We start from the raw sequence: 11,711 nt of genomic DNA, 5'->3' as shown, positions 1-11,711 counted from the left end.
GTGCTAATCAACCTCGTTGATCCTGAGATGAGATATTGTGCAGGTTAAGTACAAACTTTGACCTTCTGGCAGTGTTACATATGGAGTCAAAGTCTGTGGGTTTCATTCTCTGAGCTCCTTAAATATCTGTGCAGAATCATATGGACATCAATCAAACTGGGCTTGTTATTTTTAATCTGACTGATACTGAGAGCCATGCTAATATTATGACTAAAAATAGCCTAAGAATGTGTATGTTTTCTGAAAGTGACTACAATCTGAAAAAGAACTGCTGATTCCTGGGAGAATTCATTCAACAGCTGACTGAACATTTAAAGCTAAACAACATGGAGTCGCGGGCCAAGCCTGTACAATCCATCAGCTGACGATAATGAATCCCAAACCACATAAAATGCTAACAGCGGTGTATCCTCGCCTACAATGAAAGATCAAAGAGCAGTTTTGTCGGGAGTGAACTGAGGCCGTTCCTCTTTGCATGTTGCCCCCCCCCTTTTCAAAGACTGTCAGCGATGCCGGGTCGCTCGCTAAGAGGATAATGTGTCGGAGAGGAAAGCAAATAAGCAAACCAGATGAAGTCTGAGGTGAAGTGGTGCCTACGCTCATGACTCACATCACAGTTAGTGGGTTGTTCCCAGGAGAAGCAGCTCAGTCCAAATGTGCCCCAACAAGCTGCAGATTAATAGTGTGGCATGAGGCCAACACATGTTAATGTATCTGTCCGGGCTAAACGCACCTCTGTTGGAAAGTGATTTTTATACATTTGGCAGGACGGCGGGGTGTCCATCCTGTCAAGGGGAATGCGGACGACTCTCGGGCCAAATAAATCTTAGCAACAAGGTCCCACACAACTGAACTTGATCCTTTGTAAATGCATGCACGCAGGAGATGCTCAACAAAGGTGTAGATGGCAGGGTTACAGCCCCACACACACTCAGCCGCCTTTAGGCCGTCGTTGACTAATCGTCCACTAATAATAGTGTTAGTATTGCAAACGCTGATGGATTAAGACGTATAGTTGTCATGGGTTTGTGTTTAAACTGTTGTGCATGACTTTAAATATAAGCAAATGAAAGTTACATTCAAATGTCAAATGTGTTCCAGAAGAACACCATCATTTCTGTTCACAATAATCGCTCTCGTGTGAAGTACCTGATAGAGATACTTGAGTAAAAGTACAAGTGACTTTGGTAGAAGTTGAAGTCACTTTTTTTTACAAGTAGATGACATTTACTGTACTAAAGTATCAAAGGTAATTTTCTGATATAAAATGTACTTAAGTTTCAGAAGTAAAAGTATTACAGTGAGGAGTAAGGATTGAGTCATGGTGGCTCAGTGGTAGGGCGAATTGTCCTTCAACGTCCTGGCCCTGCTAGTCTGTATGTGTTTTTAAGTAAGACACTTAACCCCATGATGAAGCGTGTGAATGGATGAATGACAAAACTGTAGTGTAAAGCAGCGCTATGTAAACACAGACCATTACCAACTCTTCTTCTTCTGATTGTATTTGCTAGTAACGAGTAACAACGATAGTTAGAGGAAATGTAGTGGAGTAAAAGTTGCTAGAAATATAAAGTACAGCACAGTAATGAAGTATTTGTACTTTGTTACATTACAACACTGAGAATAATAACATCAGCAGCAACAAAAACAACTTAAAACTATGCACCGCAGCTTCAAGGCCTGGACTGGATTAAGTTGCACATTTGTCTTAAAGTCTTTAAGGCTTTAAATCTGTTGTGGTATTGCGCATTAAAAACTCGTCTTGCTCTTCTTTTTCATTGCAGAAAAACGGACAGATGTCACGAATAACAGTAAAAGGAGCGGGGACTTAACTGTGAGCTTAACCAAGAGCTTGCATGCAACAAAACCACGATCTTAAAATCTAAAGGTAATTTCAGTGGAGCAAATTTTGTGGAATATTACGAAATAATAATTTGCATTGTTACGTGCATACAGTCATTTTTTATTTACTGCTGAGCTGCCTGCAGAAACATAAAATCTCTGGTTCATCTTAATACCTGTTTCTCTCTTTAAGGCTTTTGAAAACGCAAACTTCACTGGGAGTTCATTTTCATGTATGAATATTCATGACTTTAATATATTAAAACTCGAAAGTAGGCCAAACTTTTCTTTCCCCCCGTGTTACCAGCCAGTGGGTGATGGCTTTTGCTCTCGTGTTATATTTTTTTCAGTTCTGGGAATGATATGCACAGGCTCATTAATCTTGTTGAGTTACACTAATTAGAAAATAGTGGCAGGCATCTGAACGCGGGACAGGTTGAAGCATGACATGACAGAACATCTCCCATCAGAGACACTTTGTGCGAGCGGCCACGTTTTAGTAGATTTTGACAACAACTTGGAACCAACAGAACATTAAACTCCAACTTTATGTACATATTGAAAGCCCTTTTACCCTTTTAAGTCAGACTTCTGTAAAATGGCTGCCCTTTGCCTCACTCTGCTCTAACTGAAGTTCTCATCGTTTGGTCTCCACATAGACCACAATTCACTTCATGCATAATCTATTTCTGAATAATTGCCCCCAGTATTGGAGAATATTACAGTATTTGGTGAACATTAATAAGTAATGCTGTCACACTTTCTCTGCTCATTGTTTGACAGGAAATGTAAATGGATGGCAGTGTAAAGTAATTATGTAATAGAAAGTAATTATTAAGCAGGTGTGATAAGTCAAAGCGATGTTTTTATAATCACGCTGCCACAGTTGGACGTACATTAAAATGCATGCTCGTGAGTAGTGGGTGCACCGGTGGAGTTATGTTCACAGTTGAACCTTTGTTTGAATTTCAATTTCACATGCTATCTCTCGCCGATTGCAGTGTTCCTGTTTTCCGTCTCAGGGAAACTGCAGCTGTTGTGTTGTCACTCACTGTCACGTCTTAATCTCCAGTCTGCAGTGAACGCCGTTTCTGAGTGAATGTTTGAGAACATGGGGATAGGGGAGGAACCACGGGCAGATGAATTGAAATTTTAATGAGTAGCACCACCATGCTGACGGCCATGGAACACCTCAGACAGCTTAAATATCACCGCTAATTAACACAGAGAGGTGGGCTGTCACAGCCATGATGGATGTTCGAGGGGGGGAGGGGGTGTGAGGGGGGGGCAGATCGCTGCTTGCTTTCAACCAACCAGTGATTCCTTTATTAATCAAAGCCTGAGATGAAAAGGCTCTCCCACACCTCAGGGAGAAGGAGATAGCAGGAGCTATTGTTGGGAGGGTTTCAATCATTCGCCGTGTGCCTGTGATGTATTTGATCGTGCGGGGGGGCATCCAAACATTTTTAGGTAGACAGAATGTTTCTGCTGCTGAGCGCTTGTTTCTGTCAACCTCTGAACCAACCACATGTTGACAGAGTCACACAGCACACACAGTCAGATGAGATTTACTCTTTGTTGGGGAGGATTTCTGCCTTTTTGTCCCTCTGACAGGAGAGGTGAGGATGTAGAGAAGTGACCATCAGTCTTAGAGCTCACTCCCCTAACCTGATGGAGTGAGCCACACTGAGCACAAGGCAGCACTCCTACACTTTACCTCCGGACCGACTCCATGATCAGTCTGTCTCGCAGAGATGATTTCGAACCTAAATTTTCAGCACTTTGTGTATGAAGATGGAGTGTTATCTTCCCCTCTCTGATCTCCTCCCCATCTACCTCACTTAAGGAGGTCCATTGTTAAGTGCCAGAGGCCTGTGGGTGTTGTAAATCAGGCTGCAGAGGGAGAGGATGTCTCCCAGGGGGGGGAAACGCACACTCCCAGCAGCCTTCAGGCTGATCTCATCCTGCCTATCCTAATGTGTTAATTAAAGAACTGGTCAATAGCAAAGGAGAAGGTGCTAAAGGGCACGATCTACACCTTCTCACGTACAACGAATGTGCCAATACCCTCACAGGGAAAATGACAGGGAGCGTACTTGGAGAAATTCTTAGCTCCTGCGTGAAGAATGTGAATACCAGTGATTACCACACAGATGGTTCTGTCCGTGTGATTGCCTGCTTTCACAATAATACTTCTTCACAGCAGCATTTAAACAAATGTTCTTAACAAAGGACTGACTGTTGTGCATTCATGATATTTTATTATCCTGTCGTCCTGTCGTCTGTGAACGTTTTCTGGGGATTGAAATGATATGACTTTGGTTTTGAGCCATGTGTGGCCGATTGAGCAGCCATGGCACGTTTGTGCTTCCTGAGGGTTTTCTCTCATTAAGAATAGACATTTCTTTCATTCATAGTTTTTGTACATAACTGAGGCATGATGTCAATGACACTTAAATAGATGAAGCATCTTGATCAGGTGTTGTTTTGGCTTTAAACATTACAAAAGAAGGCCTCGCAGACAAGTACCATCTGTTTCTACTGCCTCACTGAAGCTTGCAAACACACAGTACCCTGGCACACACCTCCCTCTTGTGGCTGAGAAGACTGAATACCACACAAAAAGCCTCTAGTATTGCTGTGCACTCGTGTTAGCCGATTAAAGAGAGGTTATTACTGACCATTTCCAACGGCTATTCATTATTTTAACGCTCTTATCAACCAAAGAACCGTGTGAATATATGCTGTTTGGCTCACCTTTGTATTTGCTGAACAGTGGTTAAAAAAATATTTGTGTTCTTGCACAAATAATCCATTGTGAGAAATATAGAGTTGTTAAACGTGGTTCATTTATACTGGTGTTTGTCTGCACACTAATACAATGAGTATTGATTTGTGAACCTGCATAAATCCACTGGGTTGTTTTTGTTTGTTTCATTATAGCATGGCGACTGAAATTATAGTGGTGATAACAGCTAATTATTTTCTTGATATCAGTCTTACAGGTTATTGTATACATACCTGTCTTTGTGTAGTAATACTGTAACACATTAACACAATGCTTCTATCTCATCCATGTTCATCACTTGCAGCTATTTTTATTCAGAGCGTTGTGACTAATCCTGAATTACAACCAATCTGAGAAAAACAAACATAACATATAAAACTGTTTCTACGTCTTCATTCTTTTGCTATGGAGAAAAAAAAAGAAAACAATATAGCCCTCATATGATCATTGACGCCACCTGCTGACATGACTGGTGCATTACATGTTTCTCAAAGTCTCAAAAACTCCTTGGACAAGTAACAAAAGCTGACTGAGGACAGGCTAAAGAACACAATTTCAGTCTCAATGGGAACAATGGTTTACGAGTATTTCATCATTTATATAAGTTCCCACTTAACTTCATTTTTTTCGTTGTAGAAAATGAGTGAAAGGTAGATATTTGATGAAGAATATTTCAAAAGTGTAAGCCTTGTATTGAAATGTTTCAAATTTAAAACTCTTGTTGAGTCTTTACCTTACACTCTTACAAGAATTCAACAAAAAAAAAGAATTTAACAAAAATATACATATATGCAAGTTGCTAAAATGCATGCAAAAGAAAAAAGTAAAAAATATGCCGACTATTAAAGGCTGCTACACTAAGACTGTCAGCTTGTACTTTATTCCTACAAGTAAGCTGAACATTAACTCATCAGGGCCTTTTCAGTCATCATAAAAAATGATCAGACTAAGGATTATAACTTTGTAAATACTTTGATTTGCTTCTGGAATGTAGGTCCTGTACGTACTATTTTCTACGCCTAATACATTTTAAATATATATTAACTTCAATAAACAGCAGACGAGTCAGTGTTGGGCCATAAAAAAACTCCTTTGACATGATCTGGATGTCTGAGAGCAACAGGACTACCAGTCTACTGTAAAACACATTTTAGTCTAAACAGAAAACAAGCGTTAAAACTCACCACTTCCTTTACAATTGAGCTACCATCTTCAGTCCAGTGTTTACAAACTGACTTGATCTTACAGAGGCCCATAACATTAACATACAGCAACACTGTAGGTTGTCATCATAGAAAATGCCATGTGGACCTTCTTTTCCCATGAAGTACAATTATCATCTTCACTGAAGATGCTCAAGGTGAAAACTGCAGACGAAATGTTATGGCACTGTATTCGGATCACATTCAGTCAGGTCAAGACGGAGATCGGCTTCCAAAAACCTTCAGATGAGATAAATTACACTTGAAGCAGTTTGAACTGGCCGGGGCTAATTTCATGAGTATGGGAAACGAAGTGGTGAGCTCCAGGTATCTGGAGAGAAGATTATTTGGGCTCTAATTCTACTTTCGATCCACCTGTGTGCAAACAGTGTTACAAAAATGAGTTATGAGATTTCACAGGGTGATGGAAATCTCTGACGGGATGCAAGGCTTTCACAGTCAGAGGGGAAAAAATAAGACTGAGGGAGGTTTCTAGGAAAACAGAGACGGTCAACGCACTGAATTTACAGTACACTGCCACGGATAGGTGGCTCCTACATCCAGCTAATATGATTAAAAAACAAGCTCACTCAATGTATTCAAGGGCATCAAAAAATTCTGGGCTATAACTAACAAACCTGTCAAAATTTCACGGTGTTTCAATGGTGTCACCTAAAAACAGTCACGACATGGCCCCTTTGAAATAAGGTACAGCAGTGGATGTGTACCAATAATAGCCACACACCTTTTACTTTACTTTACACAACACTTAATTGAAAATGAAACATTGGGAGCATCTCTGTAACTTTTAGTGTCCTCGCACCTGTCTTTTTTAGTGTTGTATACTGTAGGTGTTATGTTCAGCACACAGCACAGCGATGGACAGGTGGCAAATCGTTTTCCTCGAGGCAGCACAGACCACAAGTCTGCTGTCACATTTCACTGATCGACTCTTTGTGTCCTTTACTGAACTGTCCGTTGCAGGCAACGCCGGTGCCGACTGCACATCAGCAGGATAAACAGAAACAGTCTCTACTCGACAGTCCATGCAGTCAAACATTCTTGAAATTGCTTGACAGCACTGCCAGAAAATCCCTACAACCTTTCGGATAAAAAGGAGATGTGTGTGTTTCATTCAATTATTGCCATAATGACTTGACCTGTTGTCCAGAATTGTGAATAATGCCATGTTTCCACCATAAGGAAAGGTTCAGTTTGATACAGTATGGCACATATATCATTCCATTTTTGTACCAGAGTAAATTGGTACAATATGGAGCTAGACTGGCAGCTGTGACACTCTGTTGCTATCAGAAGTTGAGGCAAACGCCCGCAGTCTATTCTCATACAAAGTTTGACGTCGTGTTGAGACAAACAGTCACAAACTGAGCTCTTCCATTGTCGTCTGTTGTCGAGTTCGTTGTAGTCGCGCCGGTACAATGTCGCGCTATGCGGTCATCGGACCCAGCTCACACCCCGCCTACAAATTAAAGGTACTGTTCTCAAGTCAAACACAAGTCTGACCTGGGGCTTTAGCATACCAAACCGTACCATGATGGAAACACAGCATAAACTGTCATCTTGTTGTGTGTAACATGAATATAACCATAAATTAAAAAAAGTACAAAAATTCAAATCCACTACTAAGCTGAGTGAGCTGGTGAGAGTGGACTAAAGATGGGTTCTGTTTAAGCAGATCTGTTCTAGGGTTACAGTACTGTTTCATCTCCAATGTTCAACAGACTGCTCTTTTTCTGTGGGGTCTCTGTTTGAGTCAGGGGGTCATACAGTCAGACGGTTGTTGGAAGGCTGTAAGGGGCTCCAGGAAGCTGGATGGCCGGAAGCGTCCTGTGAGTACTGGTTTTCCTCTTTGCTCATCCCGACTGTGCAGAGCCGTCTGTGCCTCAGCAGCCTGTCTGTCCGCGAGAAGTTCTGCAAGGCAGGCAGAGAGAGAGAGAGGTCTAAGTTTCAGTGAAAACCTTCCGACTAAAGCGCAAAGAACACACAATGCCGAGGAGACACGATGCAAGGATGAAGCATTTATTTAGCACCGACTCATTTTCAAATTGGGCAGAAATTCTGACAGACTGATTGCAGTTTGGGAAGAGGGGGGTCACAGCGCCAGATTAATTGCCAGAGCTATCAACCATCTGCCTCTTAGACGATCAGTAAGTCAAAAGTGTGTTCAGCTGTCTTTCAGTTTGACTTCAATTTCCCTCTTGATTGCTGTCAGAAAGATCCATTATAAACTTTATTGAACTTGTTCTAATAGTAAAGTTTTTAATGTTGTGGCTAAAACTTAAGTCTGGAGGCCAGACTTTCGTTCTTTCTTTTTCTTTCAGACTTTAGACTCTGCATACTCCAACTACCTGCAGATTTTTGTCTCTTATTTAAAGACATAAATCGATTGATGATTAGTTTCAGCACGAGCATCACTTTGTTGGTCTAATGATCCAAACATATGACTACAGACGTTGCACATTCTGACCATGTAGGTTGTCTAAAATGCCCAGTGTGAGTAAACATTGTTTCTGTGCATCTTGGAATCATATTATTCACTGTGATAAGTGATTGGATGACTCACCTGGTGGCAGCGGTCGCACTGGTACGGCTTCTCTCCGCTGTGCACCCGCTTGTGTCTGTCCAGGTGGTAACGCTGAATGAAGCGCATGTCACACGCATCACAGGCATATGGCTTTTCCCCTGAGAACAACCACAAATGGAATGTTTATCAGTACTGATCAAGATTCATAAGTATATGTAAGTGGACGTAAGATAAGTTATTTCTCTTCTTCAGAGTTTTGGCCAAATGTGCAACACAAATATAGTGGTGGACAAAGACATAGATGGTTGCTTCAGGAGGGAGGCAGCTCACCCAGTTCCGTCTCATTGTGCCACATCATGTTTCCCAGGTCTTAATAATGGAGCATGGTCACACTGAAATGTGCCGTGAGATCTCACCTGTATGTGTGAGTATATGTCGCTTGAGGTGGTAGCTGCTCCGAAAAGCTCCATAGCAGTGGTCACAGATGAAGTTCTTCTGAACTTTCAAAGAGAGGTCATCCAAATCTGGTGGAAGTAAATGCTGGCAAAAATGAAAAAAAAAAAAAAAAAACAATTGTTAAAGTTAATTAAAACATTAAAATTAGATTGAATGAGTTGAATGTGTAAGTCAGTGTAGCTTTTAGCTTTTACCTCCACTTTCTCTTTAACTTTGTTGGATGCTTTCTTGTGCTTTTTCTTGGGTTGCATGTTCTGGTTTGCCTGCATATCCTTTCCATCCAGCAATTTTGATGAGTGATAATCACCATCTTTTCGGATTAGCTTTTAGAGGAAGCAAAATGTCAGTGTTAGCAGGTAAGCTTGGATCTGCCACTGTAACATTCTTTTAATCAGTGCAACAACAAAACACAAACAATATATTATTGTCGGAATGTAATATAGTATGGTAAAATCATAATTCATTTATAGTATGACTACTGTATATTGTTAAACTTAGAATATGACCTTATTCAGATCCTGCAATGCCACTGAAACGTACAACTATTTCCTTTTGAGTCCTATCACAGAATTGGAGTTGGTAAAGTTTACTTAGACTACATAACATCAATATATTAATAACAACTTTATGAGTGCCTTCCTCCATTTTCATTTCCATGCTAAACAAGTTAAGAATCTATTGTGATGAGCGTAGAGCTGTGGCTGTATCTTCCTCACCAGAGGTGGACAGCTCCCAGTTGATGGATGGCCCATGTGGCTGTGGTGTGGTTGTCCATGGTGAACCTGGTGCCCATGGTGGTTGGGACTGTGTTGTGAGTGGGTTTGCTGGCTCTCAGCACTGGCTCTGTGCCCCTGGCCCAATGTTGACATCATTTTCTTCTGGCCTGGGATGCTGTTGGCCTGCATCAGGGCCATGCTGGACAGCACCGCCTCACAGCCCAGCAACCCAGCCTGGCAACACAAACAAACAACATGTCAGGGCAGAAAGGGAGGGGGGTGCCGGACTCCTGACAGAGACAAGGAGTCAGGGAGAAGAAGGAGGGTAGATTGAGAAATGGGACTAACAGACAAATGAGCTGCCATAAGGACATGCTAAATCCAAGGGGGTGATTCTGGACATGAAGACTTCAACTGACCCATTTCATATGGTCTCGAACAGAGTTGTTGGAATGGTGTGTCATCGCCGTGCTTTGAATGCGTGTGTGTTTGGGGGAACTGGGGGGCTTCACTCACAATGAAGGGGGATAGAAGAGACCACCCACCCAAATCATCAGGGGCTGAAGTCTGAAAGTAGAGGCATGAAAACATAAGCCTAATATTTTTTACATGCTGGAATCAGGAGCTGGGAACCCAGACAGATTTCACAGAGGACCAAATCTGGATAAACATTATGACTAGAAATGTAGGTCCACCTAATATCCAGTCCACGTGATATCCATTATTTAATAGGTGATACAGCCCCGGTGGTTTGACGCACACCTCAAGTCAAAAGAACACACATCAGTCAGAGGGAAAAAAAAGGAAATTTGATCAAAAAACAAGGAAAATCTTTATAAAATAAATGATATTTGTAATCTGAGATCTGTTAACATTACAGACGACTGGCACTGCTAGTAATGATTGCAAATGAGTATCTAATCTGATACAAATGTTTTACATTGATTAGTAACTGAGTATCAGTATTTTGATAACTCTATTTCAGGCATCTGAAAATTAAATACAACAACATATGTTATTTTATAAAAACAGATTGAGTGCTATAGATATAGGCTGAGGAAATATGTTACAAACAAACTGAAAATTCCAAGCATAGTCCTTTCTTCCTACAGTGGAAATAATCTCTGGTGTCTTTGCTTAAATAGCACATAATACTGAACATCTTCTAGTTTTGGATAAATATCACATTGAAAGTGAAATGTGAAACGAGGTCCTGGAATAAGTGAAAAGACGGAGGCTTCCCTTCTGCCACTTTTTATCCCGATGATGTAAATTCATTATGATCAACTTATTGTGATGTGCAATAATACTGTATATTTATATCAACAATTACTACAGTAATTGTCAGATAACAGAGTTTTGCTCCTGAGTAAACCCAATTGATTGTGGCCTTTAAATTTGGTTAGGGAAAGAAAACAAGTAAAACTTGTAAACAAAGAAACATTTTGGGGGGAAACCAGTGACAGCAATTATGTGTTGTGTCCAAAAACAAACATTACACCGATAAATATTGAAACTTAGTTGTATTGATATTTAAGAAACTAGACATTGTTATTGAATCATTGCCCAGTCCTGTGCCCGTGTAATACAGACCTGTTTATTAAATAATACATTTAGCATCAGTGAGCTGGCTAACAATTCAGACCATGTTTATTTACGAACCGTTGGTATTTATCAGTTAATCTGGCTACGACTGTATCACTGGATAACCGCATATATACAGGTATAGTATTGTGGAGTGTGCAATACGGAGATAGTCGCAACAGAAAAGGCTAACTAGCTAGCTAGCTAGCTAGCTGGTCGGCTAGCAGATGGGTTGTGGGACAACTCTTGTATGACCGGATCCTCCCCCGCCCCAGAAAAACACAACAACAGCCAGGCAGCAGCAGGGAGGCAGGGCGTGCGGGCTCCGCGCCGACCGACCACAATTAAACAGCCCTCTCACCGGTTATACGTGTTAGAAACACGAGTGCACGACTATAAAATACATCAACAGTCTCGAGTATAAATGTGTTGCAACCCCAATGACTTACCTTCCAATTTTGTGACTTTAGTAGGTAATTCTTTTTTGTCGCACTTCCAATTTTTTTCCTCAGTTTACAAACACTGACAGGAAACACCACCGGAAGCACTGTGCGAGGGGAGCCGTGATTGGTCGGAGA

The 11,711-nt window shown here is 41.1% G+C and overlaps 1 protein-coding gene across 2 annotated transcripts; it reads right to left on the bottom strand.

Annotated features, from left to right (window-relative positions):
- Window positions 1-4,914: 4,914 nt before the first annotated feature.
- znf740b (zinc finger protein 740b) lies at window positions 4,915-11,684 on the bottom strand. Of its 2 annotated transcripts, XM_044039069.1 has the most exons (7): window positions 11,583-11,684; window positions 9,969-10,116; window positions 9,550-9,783; window positions 9,028-9,156; window positions 8,794-8,917; window positions 8,417-8,535; window positions 4,915-7,764 (listed from the first exon to the last, which is right to left on the bottom strand). In XM_044039069.1, the coding sequence occupies exons 2-7, from the start codon at window positions 10,011-10,013 to the stop codon at window positions 7,615-7,617; spliced, it is 801 nt and encodes a 266-aa protein (XP_043895004.1). In that variant the 5' UTR covers window positions 10,014-10,116; window positions 11,583-11,684; the 3' UTR covers window positions 4,915-7,614. The 2 variants fall into 2 exon arrangements, with proteins under 2 accessions (XP_043895004.1, XP_043895005.1); XM_044039070.1 differs by lacking the exon at window positions 9,969-10,116.
- Window positions 11,685-11,711: the final 27 nt, after the last annotated feature.

This window comes from Solea senegalensis, linkage group LG11 (genome assembly GCF_019176455.1).
Source record: "Solea senegalensis isolate Sse05_10M linkage group LG11, IFAPA_SoseM_1, whole genome shotgun sequence".
In the NCBI taxonomy this organism is placed as follows: domain Eukaryota; kingdom Metazoa; phylum Chordata; class Actinopteri; order Pleuronectiformes; family Soleidae; genus Solea; species Solea senegalensis.
The sequence above is the reverse complement of the archived record's forward strand: the minus strand, read 5'-3'. Positions and strand labels throughout refer to the sequence as shown.

Coding starts and splice junctions, on each gene's coding strand:
- znf740b (XM_044039069.1), bottom strand. CDS start 10,013: ATGACACACCATTCCAACAACTCTGTTCGAGACCATATGAAATGG. Junction 9,784..9,968: donor TTCGAGACCATATGAAATGG/GTCAGTTGAAGT, acceptor TTGTGTTGCCAG/GCTGGGTTGCTGGGCTGTGA. Junction 7,765..8,416: donor AGTGCGACCGCTGCCACCAG/GTGAGTCATCCA, acceptor CCTGCCTTGCAG/AACTTCTCGCGGACAGACAG.